Source organism: Lingula anatina, chromosome 6 (genome assembly GCF_051362555.1).
Source record: "Lingula anatina isolate TDL-2025a chromosome 6, LinAna3.0, whole genome shotgun sequence".
Taxonomy (NCBI): Eukaryota; Metazoa; Brachiopoda; class Lingulata; order Lingulida; family Lingulidae; genus Lingula; species Lingula anatina.
The window spans coordinates 24679269-24698713 of NC_141772.1; the positions used below are offsets into that span (position 1 = coordinate 24679269).

Genomic DNA, 19445 nt, shown 5'->3' on the forward strand with positions numbered 1-19445 from the left:
AAGAATGTTGTCTAATTACTGGACCTGTTACCTGGCCAGAGGGATAAAGCAGGAACCAGTAGCCTGTTGAAAAACTTCCCTTCTGGAATGAAAGCTAGCTGAAATGACTTCAAGTTAATGACCTAAGACTTTTCGATAGAATTGAAGACAGCTTGAAACACTTCAGAAAAAGATCAGTTGAAATAAGTGAAAATTGTTGAAATATGCAATGAGAATTAAAAAATACCTTTTTTTTCCTTTCTGCTATTAAAAATGAAGATAATTCATGTGTGTATGGACTAAGATATCTCCTGAAGTTTCTGCTATCAGTGATATCATCTTTGTATAGTAGCAAGTGAACTGTGATGTTATATTAGTAATAGAAATGATGTGTGTGCTATTGGTATTAGAAATGGAATGAGGTGTCTATTTTGCCTGTGGAAATGCGTGTTCATATAAAATGACAATTGTGTTCAGATGTTTTCTTTAAACTGTTGTGCCCATTGTGTTTGACTTGCTTTTACCTTAAATCACTTTCTCAACATAAACTGTTACAATAGCACAGCATGTATTACAATATAATAATAACAGATAATACAGCATTACAGAATAACTTGGTATATATCTTACTGTACAGTGTGTTCAGATCAGCAGGGTGTAAAATGGCAAGGATCGAAAGATGGTGTAGGATTTTCATTTTTGATGTATGGTAATAACTTGATATTTTCAATGGGCAAAAATTATCAAACTTTTAGATACATCATTTTAAAACCATAAAAAGTATATTTTTGTATAGCAGTTGTGGTGCTTTTAATGCTTAGAATAGAACTGTAAGGGAGTCTGCTTTTCAATTTTGTTGTCACTACACTACAAAACTAGATTACTTGAATTTTTGTTTTCCAAACCTGAAATAAACAAAAAATTGATAATTACAATAATCAAGTTTTCATACTCAATTTTCTTATTAATTAGTTTTAAGTAAGTTTAAATTTCCCTCCATTGCAAAATTACAATGGATTTGGTTTATTGAAATATTCTTGGAAATTACACTAAATTTATAATAATTGAATAATCTTTTGGTTGACCTGATTGATACTGTATACATCTCCCATTCAAAATGAATTGTTGAAAAAATACCTTGATGAGATAAACACTTCTCAGTGTGATTTCTTTCTTGACATTATAATTGTTTGGACAATATGTTAGTGTTTTGAACGGCAAAATAATAAACCTATCTTCTGTAATCAATTCAATGACAAGGCAATTCACTGAACTATTCTTTTGTTTACATACCCTAATCAAGATGGCAATAAGTAAAATAATAACAGTGCATGATGATGTAATTGACTAAAAAATGTTCAACCATTCTATTCCATTCAAACGAAGTTGATGTTGGCATAGGTGTTGTGGTGATGGAAAAAACAAAAGTTAAGAGCTGCTTTGACCTTTCAAATTGTAAGGAAAGTTGTTGATAAAACTTTCATCTTGTAACCTATTGCTTATGATAACAACAGCTAAAGCTATGTAGATTAAAATTTCAGTAAAGATATCATTTACATATGGAAGTTCAATGTCTCCTGTAAAAAAGAGGTTCACTCATAGACTGAAAAATAATTTGGTCCTTTTTCGCTGCCTCTGCCATCTTATCAAGCTTAAAACTTATTCGTGAATCATGGTATGGGCTAGAAATTAGTTGAAATTTTGCTTAAATAGTTTCAGTTTGGGGATTGATATCTGAGGTTTTTCTTAAAAACAACACATTTCCTAAAATGTTAGAATAATTTTAAAGGTCAAAAACAGATTTAAACAGTCAAATTTATTGGCGTAAGATGTCAGTATCATTTCCTTGAAAATAGGCAGATGAATCTAACAAAATGTTTTGAATGCCACAATTGCATGGTATCTTCATTATACAAAATTCACACCCTTTTGATAGAATTGTTTTGTTTGGACATTTCATTCTGACATTATCCTTGTAGATAACTAATATTTGATTTGAGTGCATGGGTATCATGGTTGGTGTTATTTTGTTGGGTAACATATTGAAATTACATACCTCATGAATTTGATTTCTGTCATTGCTTAAATCAAAGCTATTACACAATGTAATTCTGCTTGAATTTTATATTTGCAAAATGACGTTAGACTCCAGTCATGTCAATAATTACATCAAGTGACAAAGAAACTCACTAAGAAACCATGCAGGCTGTGTGTGAGAGAGAGAGAGAGAGAGAGAGATTTGTGCCATCTTAGTGCAACTAGCTGAATACCATGTCAGCTGGTTTGTGGCAGCTGCTGTATGACTTTGTTTGCTTTAACCAAGTGTATATAATTGGTGAACATACTGAAAGATGTCTGCATTCTTTAAAACAGTGCTTTGTTTAAATGAAGTGTTAAATAGTTACTCCCTACCTCCTTTCTCTTCCAACCTCCCTCTAGCTTCAGTATATACTAATTATTACAGACACATACACTCAACCTCACTTGACCCTCTAACCTCAGTATACTAATATATATACATACATACAATATTTTGATTCAGTCTTCTTTGGTGGGCTTTTCCCTAACCTAACCAGCCCCTACTTCACCCTATAGCTCCAGTATGCCAAAACATGTCCTTGTATTTATTTTGAGTTCTATCTGTATGTCAATTAATATTTGTTGCTAATTCATGAGAGTTAATATTGTTTACATATATTCCAGGTTGGTAGATGACAGGACAGTGGTTCAACCCGAGGCAGGGGACCTCACCAACCCACCCAAGAAATTCAGAGGTAGGTATTCTTGCTTATCAAAGATAAATGTAAAAAATTGGATGCAAACAGATTGGTTGGTTGATTGGTTGATTACTGGGTTGGTTGATTGGTTGATTATCGGGTTGGTTGATTACTGGGTTGGTTGATCACTGGGTTACTTGGTAGATATGTTGGTAGGTAGGCAGGTAGGTAGGTGGATTGAGTACTTGGTAAGTTGATTACTTGCTAGGTAGGTATGTTGGTTGTTAAGTAGGCAGGCAGGTAGGTACATCATCAGTATTTGGGCAGATAGGTTGGTTGATAAGTAGGTAATTGGGCAGGTAGGTAGTAAGGTTGGTAGATTGATATATTGATTGTAGAAAGGTAGATAGGTTGGTAGGTAAGTAGGCATATAGGCAAGTTGGTTGGTAGTTAGGTGGATATTTGATAGCTAGCAAGGCAAATTTAAAAAAAAAAACTCATACAGTTGCAGTAGTGGAGTTCTGTAGAAGTCATTCACCATTTATACTGTAATGTGAAGGAGTTATTAGTTTGCCTCTTCAGTAAATCTGTCATAACATCCTCCCAGCCATTACTAGCAAGACTGCTCCTTCAAAGTGCACCTCTTGTCAGATGATGGATGAGACTTGCTCCCAGCAGTGCTGCCTGCTGCTTTCTTGGGATTTTGGTTCTTAATATAGCATCAGGGTACCAGATAATATCACACAAAGATTTGGTTGTTTTTTACTTCGTGATTGATGCTTTGTCCATATTAAGCTTAATGGTAAGAGTACTTTTAAAATGAAGTTACTGGCTTGGCATTGGTTGGACTTGCAGTTGATGAATTTCTTGCTATTTCAATCACTCACTAAAATGAATACATTTAGTAAGTCCCATTTGCTGTATTATATTAAACATAATAAAGATGTAAAGAGGAAAGGGAGTCAAACAATTAATGAGGTTCAATAATGTTATTGTTAACAAGAAGCATTGCAGTTATCATATATATTCAGTGGATAAGATGTGATCTCCCAGAGGGTAGGAGATTATTATCCTGTAGCTGTGACATAAATCAGTCATTCTATGCCTGACACCATTCATGGTGTGGAGTTGACAATTGTTAGGATAATCAACATCATTGTGGGAATTGACAGGCAAGGGCACCAATATAATAACCTGTTGGTGCAAAGGAGTGCTGAATATCACTGAACACTCCCTTAGTAGCAAACTTAGACCCCATTCCCATAGATTAGATCGACCCAAACTAGATCGATTTAACTCCCTGGGGGTTCACGCTAAATAGCTGTCAGCTGAGCGGGCATTAAAGTTAATTACCCCCTTATAGCTTGTAGTAGGCGGGACGGACATTTAAGCCGGATTATCTGACAGTAATCTAGTGAGACTCCCCACGGGGATAGATCGATCTAAAATCTCTGGGAATACACTTTTTGGTATAGTTTTAACTATTTAGCTGAGGAGTATTATGGACATTAAGAAAAATAAGGCAAAACTGATTTATCAGCATTATTTTAGAAAGAACACTTTTTCCTTCGGCAAAAAAATCTGAAGCTTGTGGTGAAGATACAAAATGCTAGCAAAGAATTCTGAAAAGTATTATGAAGATTTCAAATTCCAGCATAGTCTACTATATAGCTTAATGAAGATTTCAAATGCTAGCCGAGTCTGCTATAAAGCCTTATGAAGATTTCAGAAGCTAGCCAAGAGTCAGACTGATGTATAATGAAATGAAGTAAGAAGTGATAAGTTACTGTACAATAAGATTATTATTAAATGGCATCTGTCACACCTGCTCCAGCCGTAGGGGGTCTTATTACAGACAGCTCACATTATCATCATTCACTTCATAGGATTCAGTAGAAATCAATTCCCTTGCTTGGTATTGTGCACTTGATTCCTTACTTGTCACTGGAACTATTGGTAAAGAAGGACCAATTAATTACTTGTTATTTTACTGGGAAAATACAAAATCTTTCATTTCAAATGAATATGGCTGTTTGATAATTCTGTTTTATCTTATTAACATGCAGTTAGATGATTCTTCAATAGTATCCCATATATTGCCTTTTTGGTTAAGATTCTTTGATGATTCTTCAATAGTAACCCATATATTGCCTTTTTGGTTAGGATTCTTATAATGTTGGCCTGTTTTTCTGTTTCAGATTGCCTGTTTCGTATCTGCCCTATGAACAGGTACTCTGCACAGAAACAGTTTTGGAAAGCCTCCAAACAGACTTCCCACCAAACAAGTGTCACTGACGCTGTGCTGCTGAAGAAATTACATGTGAGTAAGGAGTTAACTGCTATATATATATATATATATATATATATATATATATATATATATATATATATATATATATATATATATATATATATATATAAACCTGGCATGCTGTTCTCAATATCACACTGTGGACTGCACATTACATTGGACGATGTGATTAAATGTCACACATCAAACACACCTAACACACTGTCACATATGACACAATGCCCCAGATGTCTATGTTAACACAATGTCACGCTTAACACAGTGTATCTCCTAACACAATGTCACACCTGAAACAATGTCAGACCTAGCACAATGTCAGACCTAACACACTGTCATACCTAGCACAATGTCAGACCTTACACAATGTCACACCGAACACAATGTCACACCGAACACAATGTCACACCTAACACAATGTTACACCTAACACAATTTCAGACCTAACACAATGTCACACCTAACACAATGTCACACTTAGCTGGTACTTATTACTTGATGGCCTAGTTTTATATGCACTTTTATTTCACAGCTGACTCTGTGTTTATGTCCTGAAATTTTCTGTTGAAATTTTAGATTTAAGCAATTGCCCATTGATGACTGTGAATATGTAATTATTTGTAATATTTGTTGTTTGTGGCCTTTCAAAGTGTCTCCATTTGCTATCATTTTTGTGTGGTGATTGTAAGAATTATCATCTTTCTCCAATCACAAGTTTCCCTTTCATATTAACACAGCTTAAACAGTCTTTGTTTGCCTGTGTAACAAGCTTTTTTCAGGTAGAAGTTTTGTGTTGCCTAGCAACATGAGCCCCTCACATGATATGAGAATTGTGCTGTCTAAATATCTGATAACACACGCACATAGGATGTGTTCAACCAGTCTGTTTCCAGAACATTTGACTTGTTTCATCACCAAGTTATCTTGTGATTATATCACCATTCTAGATGATTCATCATTCAAGGTGCACTAATGTATGCATACCCAGGTAATAATTTTGTGTTTAGGTGAAAATTGTGTTTATCGCCTGGCAGATGCAATTTTCACCTGAACGTAAAATTATCACCTGGATATTGATATGCTAGTCTTGCCACACATTTCATCTCTGTTCCATATTGACCACACCAGTATGGCTTTAACAGTTTAATCCAGTAATGAAAATGAAGTTGTAAATATCAGTTACAAAGCTCCTTTACTTGGCTATATGATGAGCAGTACCCGTATATATTTGGATGGTATCTACCTAGCTGGCCACCCTGGCCACAGATGTCCATCATGGGGTTGCCATGGAAACGGTTACATGACGTCTCTGTTTTCCATTTTCTTGCCAAGAATGCATTGTGTACCTGTGGGTGTATTATGCTCATATGCTAATTCTGGTTAAGATGGCCATGACTTATTAAACAAAGGAAACTTTGATAGTCATATTAACTGTTAGGTAAAATGATGTGGGATCTTGTGTTATTCCTACTACATAGTGTTTGTATGAATGGTCTATCTGATGATTGTCTGGGGTTTTTTTTCTACATATTCTGTCTATTCCTAATAAATAAGCACTGTTTGCCATCTTTTCGTGCCACTGGTGAAATGTGCAGCTATTTAGATCTGTTCGTCATTAAGCCAGACATCCCTCTTCCATAAAATTGCATGATATCTTTGTTCACAGTTCAGTTGAATGTGTTTTCACTTCTCTGTTTACTGCAGCATGCTGTGCGCCAGAGATGATATTTGGTTTAAGTTTGAGAGAGAAAGAAAAGAGAGAGAGAGAGAGCATTTTTATGTTGGTTAATTAAGATATACAGTGAAGGTTAGTCAGATATGTCAGTCACACAATTACACAGTCACATATGAGTTATATTAAGTTATTAGCCAAATATAGTCACTAGTGACAATTCTGAGTAAAATTTCCCTGCATGAAAAATAATTGGAGGGTTCAACTTGGATTAAAAATCATAGTGATACTGCTTTCTTCACCATTGAAAAAACTCTGTACAGTTTCAGTTTCTGTACCTGCACTAATTAACTTAAGTTACTAATGTCATACTTAGTTGCCAGCAGCTTCTTTTAAGCTATTAAAAATTATCCTGGAATCTAACATCCAAAAAAGTTATTTCCATCAATGATTTAATTCAGACAAGAAAGATATATTTCCTCTTTCCTGCTGATATGCCACTTTAATGGTCTACTTACCCGCTAATAGAGAAGACATGAAAAACACCCACACACTGCATTAAGTAGGTGTGTTCAGACAAGAACACTGCAGAACACATTAGAGCAATTAGTAGGTGTGTTCAGACAAGAACAGTGTGGAACACATATCAGTGTATTCTGTAGGTGTGATCAGACAGGAACAGTGTTGAACACATATCAGTGCATTCTGTAGGTGTGTTCAGACAGGAAGAGTGTGGAACACATATCAGTGCATTCTGTAGGTGTGTTCAGACAGGAAGAGTGTGGAACACATATCAGTGTATTCTGTAGGTGTGATCAGACAGGAAGAGTGTGGAACACATATCAGTGCATTCTGTAGGTGTGTTCAGACAGGAAGAGTGTGGAACACATATCAGTGCATTCTGTAGGTGTGTTCAGACAAGAACAGTGTTGAACACATATTAGTGCATTCTGTAGGTGTGTTCAGACAGGAACAGTGTTGAACACATATCAGTGCATTCTGTAGGTGTGTTCACACAAGATCAGTGTTGAACACATATCAGTGCATTCTGTAGGTGTGTTCAGACAGGAACAGTGTGGAACACATCAGTGCATTCTGTAGGTGTGTTCAGACAGGAACAGTGTGGAACACATATCAGTGCCTTCTGTAGGTGTGTTCAGACAAGAACAGTGTTGAACACATATCAGTGCACTCTGTAGGTGTGTTCAGACAAAAATAGATTATAGAGAGAACTTTGCTCAGTTTCTGAGATGACATCAATAAGCATTTCTAGTCTCACGCAGTCTCGTTCTGAGTGTGGCCTCTGCTTACTACAAGGAAAAAGATGGTTTTATTGGCTTGCCAATTTCACTTCAGCTGGCATTGAACATTTCTGCTGATATGTGATGTTTGTTTTATCTCCTGTACAGTTTGCAAGTATACTTACTTCTTACAGTGAGAATTAATTGGTTCAGCATAATGTTTAACATATCAGATTCTGGCAATTAAAACAACTCTTTTTTCAGTTCAGTATTGGCTCAAAGACTTATTCTAAATGTCAAAATAAGATGATATTTGTACTTCACAGCATATAATGTTGATGCATGTTTTTACTCAATTTTTCAGCATGCAGCAGAATTGGAGAAAAAACAGAATGAAATTGAAAACAAGAAACTGTTGGGCAACATTGCTCAGTATGGCAGTGTTGTACAGGTGAGCCCCCAGTCTTGTGCAGGGGGTGGTGTTCTCCTCTATGACATCTTTATACAATTATTGACTGTGGCTGAGGTCTGCTATTGGCTAGGTTTAACCCCAAGCTGGAATAAAATGACCTCAGTCAGTTATCCCAGCTTTAGGTTGAAACTTAGCCAACTACTGACTGAAACACAAAACCTATAACATCTTTGTTACATTATCACAATGTAAAGATAATTGAAAGTAATTAAGACACAATGACAACTTATTGATTACATATCTAGCTCATGGAGTCACTAAAATAATTGACCTCATGTGGCTGCCTATCATGTGAGTGGGCAGCGTCAAAATTGATGATCATGTGGCAGTTCTCTTTATACAATTGTTTCCGTTACATCTATTCTCCTTATGCAATTGTTTTCTTTTTATATTTCGACCAATTCCTTTGTTGAGCAAGTAATAGGTGTTTTTACTGTTTTTTATGTACAGACACAGATGTGTCTGTACATATTGCCATCACCTGCGTCTGTCGTCGCCGTCGCCGTTCATGTCGCCGTTCATGTCGCCGTCGATGTCGCCGTCGCCGTGCACTTTCAGCGTTAACACCATAAGTGGAAGACAGTTTTACTTTTTGGCTTTATATTTACAGAGCTGATGAATATTCATAAAACGCAGGTCAAGTTCGAAAATCAGCATGATCGGGCCATTATTGTAGAATTTATGCTGTTTTTTCACTTTTCAGCATATATGCAACACTGTTAACACATTTCAAAGAAAACCGATAGGCCTGTTGTCATGAAACTCACAGGAGTAATCAATCTTACTTAAACGCAGGTCAAGTTCGAAAATCAGCATGATCGGGCCACCATTTTAGTAGTTATGCCGTTTTTTCACTTTTCAGCATATATGCAACACTGTTAACACATTTCAAAGAAAACTGATAAGCCTGTTGTCATGAAACTCACAGGAGTAATCAATCTTACTAAAACGCAGGTCAAGTTCGAAAATCGGCATGATCGGGCCACCATTTTAGTAGTTATGCTGTTTTTTCACTTTTCAGCATATATGCAACACTGTTAACACATTTCAAAGAAAACTGATAGGCCTGTTGTCATGAAACTCACAGGAGTAATCAATCTTACTAAAACGCAGGTCAAGTTCGAAAATCAGCATAATCGGGCCATTATTTTATAAGTTATGCTGTTTTTTCACATTTCTTCTTGATTCAATTCTTAGGCATGTTAACAGTCTCATTATTTAATTAATAAGATACGTTAAAGTGTTTGCTTGACATTTCCTGCATCTTTACAACATTGTTAGTTGATTATGTAAAAATGATGGTAAACTTGTTATCATGTATTGTGTAATAAAGTGTCAAAAATGGAAATAAACTCATATTATTGCAGTTTGTAAGATTCAATCATTCATTATGTTCAGAAACTCAGAATGGAGGAAATTGGACATTTGACACTGTTCTATTGATATTTTTCACATCTCATCAACTTTCTTAGTTGAACATATAAAAATGGCAGTAAACTGTTAATTTTGTTTTATGTTAAAAAAGTGTTAAAAATGGAAATAAACGCATTTCATAACAGTACTGTCTTGTTTCACATTTCCTCTTGATTCAATTCTTAGGCATGTTAACAGTCTCATCATTTAACTAATAAGATACGTAAAAGTCTTTGTTTAACATTTCCTGCATCTTTACAACATTGTTAGTTGATTATGTAAAAATGATGGTAAGCTTGTTATCATGTATTGTATAATAGAGTTTCAAAAATGGAAATAAACTCTTATCATTGCAGTTTGTCAGATTCATTCATTCATTCACTATGTTCAGAAACTCAGAATGGAGGAAATTGGACATTAAACACTGTTCTATTGATATTTTTCCCATCTCATCAATTTTCTTAGTTGATCATATAAAAATGGCAGTAAAGTGTTAATTTTGTTATATGTTAAAAAATTGTTAAAAATGGAAAAAAATGCATTTCAGGACAGTACTGTCTTGTCTACATTTTGGCATTTTCAAGTTGTGACTTTGAAGTTCCATGGGCCTGAAGACCTTTGCTAGTCACATTTTCTGAATATCCATGATACTAATATTTTATTATTAAAAATTGATGGTTATTATCCTGTTAAACATTATGTAATATTGCATCAAAATTTGAAGAAACCCCTATTTTGGACACTGCTCCCTTAATGACCATTTAAAGAAAACTATGTCACTTACTGTTCTCAAACTTACAGGAAAGAAACATGGGACTAAAATACAGTTTCATTAGGCAGTGCAGTCTATTTGGTAAATTTTTCTGGCAGTTAATCAGTTTTTTGTGAAAATTTAATTTTTCACATATTGGCAATTTCAAGGTGTGACTTAGAACCACCTTGGGCTTGAAGACCCATGCTAGTCACATTTTCTGAAAATCCACAATACGTATATTTAATTATTAAAAACTGATGTTCTTTATGCTGTTAAGCATTATGAAATATTGCATCAAAATAGAATAAAACACAATATTGGGTATTGCTGCCATGATGACCATCATGGGAAAACCATATTACTTATGATTGTCAAACTTTTAAAAAAGAAACACAGGACTAAAATGCAGCTCGAGTTGGAAAAGCAGTCTAATTGACTTTTTTTTTTGGAAGTTTTACATTTTCAAAGTGTGAACTTGAACTCCCATGGGCCTGAAGCCTTATGCTTGTTACACATTTTACTTACATTGGTATTACCTGTTGAGCATAATTAAAATTTGATGTTGAATTTTCAGTTTAACATAATGTACTTTTACATCAGAATTGACAGTAGCCTATTTTGTTATTTCCTGCTTTTTGTCTGTACATTTGACAGCTTTGCTGCCTTGTTTTTCTTTCTGATTGGGTAAGATGATAGATCTTTGTGACTGTGCAGAACATATTAAGAAATGTTTGAACACTTGTAATACCAGTGACATAGAACTGTCTAACTCAATGAGATAATTTGATGAAAATGATATTTCTATTTCTGGCAAGAAACTGTTTGGATCACTTTAAACACGTGTATGAATGTCATATATTAACCTCTTCAGTTGCTCCACCTTAAAAGCAACAAGTACCTGACAGTGAACAAGCGTCTGCCTGCGTTACTGGAGAAGAATGCCATGAGGGTCACACTGGACAACTCAGGAAATGAGGGATCTTGGTTTTATATAGTTCCCTTCTACAAACTCCGTTCGTCAGGAGACAATGTGTGTAATAGGATGGAGATATTGGTGTTGAAATATTAATGGAACAATGAATAGTTTTGACTTCTTTTAAAAAATAAATGGATACTTTTATATATTTAACAATTATATTGTTAAAATATGATAACTGCATTGTTCCAAATTCAAATGGAAATTCCAGGAAATATTGACTGGGAATGTAAATGTAGCAAACTTTTATTATAATAATGATAAATAATATTTATTTACAGTGTAGAATAGATACAAAATGTTCTTTAGATTTTCCAAGGGTAAATTAAGAGAATGAGATTGAATTAAAATACACAGTAGTTATTTCTTCACATTTGTAAAATTTCTGCTATGTTTTATTCAGGTTGTAGTGGGAGACAAGGTGGTCCTGAACCCAGTGAATGCCGGCCAACCCCTGCATGCCAGTAACTATGACCTGCCTGACAACCCTGGCTGTAAGGAGGTCAACTCTGTCAACTGTAACACCAGCTGGAAGATTGTCCTCTTCATGGACTATAGGGAGAACCAGGAAGATGTGCTGAAAGGGGTAAGTATGGAGAGCTAGTCCTCTTCATGGACTATAGGATGAACCAGGAAGATGTGCTGAAAAGGGTAAGTATGGAGAGCTAGTCCTCTTCATGGACTATAGGATGAACCAGAAAGATGTGCTGAAAAGGGTAAGTATGGAGAGCTAGTCCTTTTCATGGACTATAGGATGAACCAGGGAGATGTGCTGAAAAGGGTAAGTATGGAGAGCTAGTCCTCTTCATGGACTGTAGGATGAACCAGAAAGATGTGCTGAAAAGGGTAAGTATGGAGAGCTAGTCCTTTTCATGGACTATAGGATGAACCAGGAAGATGTGCTGAAAAGGGTAAGTATGGAGAGCTAGTCCTCTTCATGGACTATAGGATGAACCAGAAAGATGTGCTGAAAAGGGTAAGTATGGAGAGCTAGTCCTCTTCATGGACTATAGGATGAACCAGGAAGATGTGCTGAAAGGGGTAAGTATGGAGAGCTAGTCCTCTTCATGGACTATAGGATGAACCAGGAAGATGTGCTGAAAAGGGTAAGTATTGAGAGCTAGTCCTCTTCATGGACTATAGGATGAACCAGGAAGATGTGCTGGTTAAGTAATTGGGAGCTAGTTCTCTTTATGCACAGTTTAAAAAGCATTTTATGAACAGGAAGAAGCAAGACCAGATTTTGTCATATATTAGAACTTAAGAAACAGTTTATGAACAGTTTGTGATTTTGGCACAAGGCAAGGCTATGTTTTACATGTACTACTCTACTTCCAGGGGGATGTGGTGCGTCTGTTCCATGCTGAACAGGAGAAGTTTCTTACCTGTGATGAGTACAAGAAGAAACAGTATGTGTTCCTCAGGACAACAGGGAGAACATCTGCCACTGCTGCCACTAGTTCTAAGGCACTGTGGGAAGTGGAGGTAAGGGTCAGGGTAACCTATGATAACTGTGGGAAGTGGAGGTAAGGATTACTTTGACCTGGGATAACTGTGGGAACTGGAGATATCCCCTCCTCCCTCACAGATACTTTCTTCTTGCCAGAGATTCCCTCCTAGTCATTAGAAAGGGCAGATTTTGTCAGCAATAAAAATTACGTTGTAAACTGCTTGTAAACTCTTTTCAAATAACTGTTCATTGGGTATGAAAAAAAATTATTATTAAAATTTTTGACTAATGAGCTATAAATGATTCAGTTTTGTTAGAGAATCCTTATTAATATACTTTTATAGCAGCTTTAAAATTTGAACCTAATAGATGTGTGAACTGTCTCTTTCATGCGTGAATTCTCAGCTCAAAACTGGTTTATGTTGTCCAGGTTGTTCAACATGATCCATGCAGAGGGGGTGCTGGCCATTGGAACAGCCTGTTTAGGTTCAAACACCTAGCAACTGGACAGTACCTGGCTGCTGAGGTAAGACCACGTGTAGGTTCAAACACCTAGCAACTGGACAGTACCTGGCTGCTGAGTTAAGACCACATGTAGGTTCAAACACCTAGCAACTGGACAGTACCTGGCTGCTGAGGTAAGACCATGTGTAGGTTCAAACACCTAGCAACTGGACAGTACCTGGCTGCTGAGTTAAGACCACATGTAGGTTCAAACACCTAGCAACTGGACAGTACTTAGCTACTGAGGTAAGACCACATGTAAGTTCAAACACCTAGCAACTGGACAGTACCTGGCTGCTGAGGTAAGACCACGTGTAGGTTCAAACACCTAGCAACTGGACAGTACCTGGCTGCTGAGGTAAGACCACATGTAGGTTCAAACACCTAGCAACTGGACAGTACCTGGCAGCTGAGGTAAGACCACATGTAGGTTCAAACACCTAGCAACTGGACAGTACCTGGCTGCTGAGGTAAGACCAAGTGTAGGTTCAAACACCTAGCAACTGGACAGTACCTAGCTGCTGAGGTAAGACCATGTGTAGGTTCAAACACCTAGCAATTGGACAGTACCTGGCTGCTGAGGTAAGACCACATGTAGGTTCAAACACCTAGCAACTGAACAGTACCTGGCTGCTGAGGTAAGACCAAGTGTAGGTTCAAACACCTAGCAACTGAACAGTACCTGGCAGCTGAGGTAAGACCATGTGTAGGTTCAAACACCTAGCAACTGGACAGTACCTGGCAGCTGAGGTAAGACCAAGTGTAGGTTCAAACACCTAGCAACTGAACAGTACCTGGCAGCTGAGGTAAGACCATGTGTAGGTTCAAACACCTAGCAATTGGACAGTACCTGGCTGCTGAGGTAAGACCACATGTAGGTTCAAACACCTAGCAACTGAACAGTACCTGGCTGCTGAGGTAAGACCATGTGTAGGTTCAAACACCTAGCAACTGAACAGTACCTAGCTGCTGAGGTAAGACCACATGTAGGTTCAAACACCTAGCAACTGAACAGTACCTAGCTGCTGAGGTAAGACCAAATTAAGGCACGGTATTTTTCCCTCTCATTGGGTATTAGATAGATATGTTAGAATAATCTTTGTAGCTGGCTTGCTTCATATAGCCTGCTGTAATAATACAGTGACACTAAGAATTTACTAGAGCCTTATGTCTTTCAGGTGGACAATGATCCGACCCCTGACCCCATGCGTAACAAGCTGCGTGGTGGTCCCAGCACTCCTGTGTATACACTGGTCTCTGTGCCTCATGGACATGACATTGCTTCCATCTTTGAACTGGACCCCACCACAATGACCAGAGGAGACTCACTGGTACCCAGGTAATAATAATAATAATAATAATAATAATAATAATAATAATAATAATAATAATAATGCTAAATTAAGTTAATGATGGTGATGATAATATTTTTCACCTATTGCTAGTATCCATCATTACTGTGCCATGTTATTTTGCCTTTACTAAAGCTTATTTGTTTTTCCTAAAACTAGGTCATCATTTGTCCGTCTGCGTCACCTGTGCACCAACACATGGGTCCACAGTACTTCTATTCCCATTGATGTGGATGAAGACAGACCCATCATGAACAAGGTGAGATCAGGAAGAACAGCAGGGATCATCCTGCACTGCCTAATTGGGTCAGCAGCATGCCCCATGTTAAATCAGTCTTAATACTAAAATATTGGTCTGTTGGTTGCCATGACTACACTACACAATATCTTTCAGCTACCTGATTCCTTATGGAGCTAGGTTACAGCAAGAAGTGGAGCATGTTAAACGTTTCTGCAATCAGTTAACAAGTAAAAATAGCTGCAGTAAGAAATCTATTTCATCCTTTCTACTGAGTTTCTGTTCCATGTGTTGTCCAGGTGGGTTGTGCTGCAGTAAAGGAAGACAAGGAAGCATTTGCCATTGTTCCTGTGTCTGCGGCAGAGGTCAGGGACCTAGACTTTGCTAATGACGCCAGCAGGGTGCTGTCCAGTATTGCATCCAAGCTGGAGAAGAGCTCCATCACACAGACTGAGAGGAGGTAATAGATAGGCCAGGCAGTGGAAACTTATGACTGGTGGTGTGATATAAAGAAAATATATTTTTGTGTTGTGTATGTATTTGCTAGTAACATGTACCTTTCTGTATTATTATTTAGTGAGAACTTAGAGAGCCAGTGCAGCCAGTCTCATAAGACTTCTGATTTCTTCCATTTCTCAGATGCGTGACCCAGCTCCTCCATGACCTGATCTTCTTTGTGGCCTATCAAGAGAACACCACTGGAGGGGACCCCCTGGAATACGACTTTATTGTCCCCGATAGAGAGAGACAGAAGCTGCTCAGAGAGCAGAATATTCTCAAACAGGTGATTGGTTACTTTTTCAAAGGATTTATCATGAAGAAAGAAAGAAAGAACTATACTTATTCATTTTTAAGTGAGTTGAATGAGATGTTAAAAATTCTTCAAGTAATGATATTTTAAAGTTATTTTTAATGATGATATGAAAGAATGTTAATCTTATATTATTATGCAGTGTCATACAAGAGCTATGAAAATATTATCAGGTAGACATTTTGACTCTTCTCTTTGTCATATGCGTAGGTGTTCAAGATCCTTCAAGCTCCATTTATAGAGGGCAGTGAAGGCCCCTTGTTGAAGATGGAGGAGCTGGCAGACAAACGGCATGCTCCTTTCCGCCACATCTGCTGTCTCTGCTACAGGATCCTCAAACTTTCCCAGCAGAGTTACAGGAAAAATCAGGTCTAATATCAAACATGGTGTGATGATATAAGGACACAGGATGTTCCTGTTGTTATATATCCATTTAAGAAGTTGATATGGACACAGTTATGTTCAAAATTTAATTGGTGGTCACAGTAGCATTTTATTTTATGAACAGTTCTGTTAACAACATAAAACATTCAGACTGGTGATATTAGAACAGTGGGTAAATCACTTTGAAACTTGTTTGTCTACAATGAAAACATTTTTTAATCTATTACTGTCTACCATTGACATAGTTATTTATCAATTCCCTTAGGAGTACATTGCCAAGCAGTTTCCATTCATGCAGAAGCAGATAGGCTATGGTGTCCTAGCAGAGGATACTATTACTGCACTCCTTCACAACAACAGGAAGTTACTGGAGAAACACATCACAGGGTCCGAAATTGAGACTTTTGTCAACTTGGTCAGGAAAAATAAAGAGTGCAGGTGTGGAGTTAATTTGTCAAATTATGTTTTTTTATCAGTAGACAAATGTGTCATTTAAACTGACATTAAAGGTATTTGCATGTCTTCAAACAAACCCTTTACTGTTATAATTTTGCCATTCTCCAGGTTTTATGTGACTCTGCAAGCTCAAGTTATGTTTGCATTGTGTGCAGAAAATTACAGTCTATTACATTACATTTCTTTCAGACTGTTTTCGCTTTTATTAAGGCCAGTATTATTTTATTCAACACCAGCAAGATATAAAGGCCTTTCCATGGTAAAAAAAAACACTAAAGAAAAAAAACTGTTATTAAAGGGGACATGTATTTATTACACAAAATCCATAAGTCAGAATGCAATAGTATGATTTAATGCTGTGTTTAATGATATGGCTGTTATTATTTTTCCTCCTCCTCTCCCCAGGTTTCTGGACTACCTGGCAGACCTGTGTGTATCCAACCATGTGGCCATTCCAGTGACGCAGGAACTGATCTGCAAGTCTGTGCTCAGTCCTAAGAATGCTGACATCCTCATACAGACCAAGTGAGTGCTGCCATCATACAAAGGGGGTGAACTCCATAGCCTAAATTACATTCAGTAGATAGATCATTCTGGCATTTTGTCTCTTTCCCTAATTTCAGTGACATTATATTAGGTTAGCACACTAAGCATACTTTAAGTATTAGAGTTAACTCCCATGCCAAAGTTCAATTTGGGTTGTTTTGCTTCCCAGGGCAGCTGTCAGGAGAAATCTTTGGCATTGTGTGGTTATGTAAAAGTACTTCAGATTAAGCAGAGGAAGAGTTTAAAAAAAAGGAGGTATTTCCTCAATAAACCACCTTATGACTCTGCTGTGTAGCATAGTATGTCATGGTCTCTTTGTCTTGTTGTCTATGTCATGGTGTCTGTGTCATGGTCTCTGTGTCATGGTGTCTGTGTCATGGTCTCTGTGTCATGGTGTCTGTGTCATGGTCTCTATGTCATGGTGTCTATGTCATGGTGTCTATGCCATGGTCTATGTCATGGCGTCTATGCCATGGTATCTATGTCACGGTGTCTATGTCACGGTCTCTATATCATGATGTCTATGTCATGGTGTCTATGTCATGGTGTCTGTGTCATGGTGTCTATGCCATGGTGTCTATGTCATGGTGTCTATGTCATGGTCTCTATATCTCCCAGGTTGGTGAAGACACAGGTGGAGGTGGAGATGGAGATCCAGACAGAGGAACATGCTGACAGCTCCCAGCCATTTGTGACCATAGAGGAGGAAGAAGAGGTAGTGCTCTTCTGGAAAGACAAGAACAAAGGCATCCGAGAGCTGGCCATGGGAGCACACGAAAGTCTGAAAGAGGACAGAGAGATTCTAGATTATTACAGGTAAAGTGGACAGCTACAAACTGTGGGCAAGGCTTTCCAGTCATCATGTGGACGGCCACTGGCCACAAAAGATGGCCTATATTTTCAAAGAAGGCTGGATGTCTTTTGAAATTTTTGTGAAAAGATGGATTGGGGACTTGACTTGCTTGGGTTGGATTCCATTTATATTGGTAACAAAAATTAGGGGTTCACATTTTGGCCTTTATCTCACACATGTGGCTTGACCTGACACTGATAACTGTTTGTTTTGACCTTAGGTATCAGTTGGACCTGTTCTCCCACATGTGTCTTGACCGCCAGTACCTGGCCATCAACATTCTGTCACCACAGCTGGACATTGATCTCATTTTAAGGTGAGGAGGACACGGGGCACTTTCAGGGGATCTCAAAACAGCACTGGATACCAATAAGATGGAGAAAGTTTTTAAAAACATGCATATTAATATTTGATTTTTGAATACATATTTAAAATATATTAAAATAAAATAGATGTCACACGGTAGAAAAATTCTGTGATTGTTGATGACGTGCATTTGCAAACAGTATTTGTGTTCTAGTATTAGTATCATATTTTCAAGATAATCCTGAAACAAATGAAACACAAGGGCACTTGCAGCTGTAGCTATTGATGTGTTTATTTTACAAAATAGATGTATGGCAGATGAAGTCCTTCCTTATGAACTGCGTGCTTCGTTTTGTCGGCTCATGCTGCACATGCATGTTGATCGTGACCCACAGGAGCAGGTGACCCCAGTGAAATACGCACGGCTTTGGTCGGAGATCCCCACTGCTATCTCCATTGATGAGTAAGTGATCCATTCCTCTCATCTGGTCTGTCTTTATTATTAAATAAGATTTCAGAAGAGGAGGTGTTAAGATGGTATAATAAAGTTGTGGTCTGCTTTAATGAAACCAACTGTAAGAGTTTGTTAGAACCCTTGGTAGATGTTGTTTCACAGCTGAAAACAATGTATTGATTATCATTTAGGAAAATTGTTATTTATATATAAAATAATGTAATTTTGTGTATTTATGATACTAATACTGGTTATTGTATGTGTGTAAATATGTAGGTTGAAAATATTCATTTTAACCTTAACTATGGGGTCGTTACTTGTAAAGGGAGACAGTTTTTGGGATCTTATGCTACAATGAAGTTACAGCTACATTTTTAAAACTCTTAGCTTATTTAAAAATACTTTTTACTACATTTATTAGTGTTCATATTTCAAGTCTCAAGAAATTGTATTTTTCCTGTTCAATTTCAGAATTCTTCAAGGGTACTAAAATCCTGCTATGATTGTTTCTTTATGTCCACTTTTTATATTTTTTTGTTGCTTCAACATTTAGACCATT

The 19445-nt window shown here is 37.1% G+C and overlaps 1 protein-coding gene across 8 annotated transcripts in view; it reads left to right on the forward strand.

The window, feature by feature from the left end:
- Positions 1-19445, forward strand: part of LOC106177103 (inositol 1,4,5-trisphosphate receptor) — a 71952-nt gene that overhangs the window by 4785 nt on the left and 47722 nt on the right. For all 8 annotated transcript variants that reach the window (XM_087014423.1, XM_087014415.1, XM_087014417.1 and 5 more), the window contains exons 3-19: positions 2683-2753; positions 4895-5016; positions 8282-8368; positions 11428-11586; positions 11936-12118; positions 12871-13017; positions 13413-13508; positions 14665-14825; positions 14998-15097; positions 15376-15536; positions 15716-15860; positions 16098-16256; positions 16537-16709; positions 17133-17252; positions 17892-18089; positions 18347-18442; positions 18740-18895. In XM_087014423.1, the coding sequence (XP_086870549.1) occupies positions 2683-2753; positions 4895-5016; positions 8282-8368; positions 11428-11586; positions 11936-12118; positions 12871-13017; positions 13413-13508; positions 14665-14825; positions 14998-15097; positions 15376-15536; positions 15716-15860; positions 16098-16256; positions 16537-16709; positions 17133-17252; positions 17892-18089; positions 18347-18442; positions 18740-18895 (2334 nt within the window). The remainder of the gene's footprint in view (positions 1-2682; positions 2754-4894; positions 5017-8281; positions 8369-11427; positions 11587-11935; positions 12119-12870; positions 13018-13412; positions 13509-14664; positions 14826-14997; positions 15098-15375; positions 15537-15715; positions 15861-16097; positions 16257-16536; positions 16710-17132; positions 17253-17891; positions 18090-18346; positions 18443-18739; positions 18896-19445) is intronic.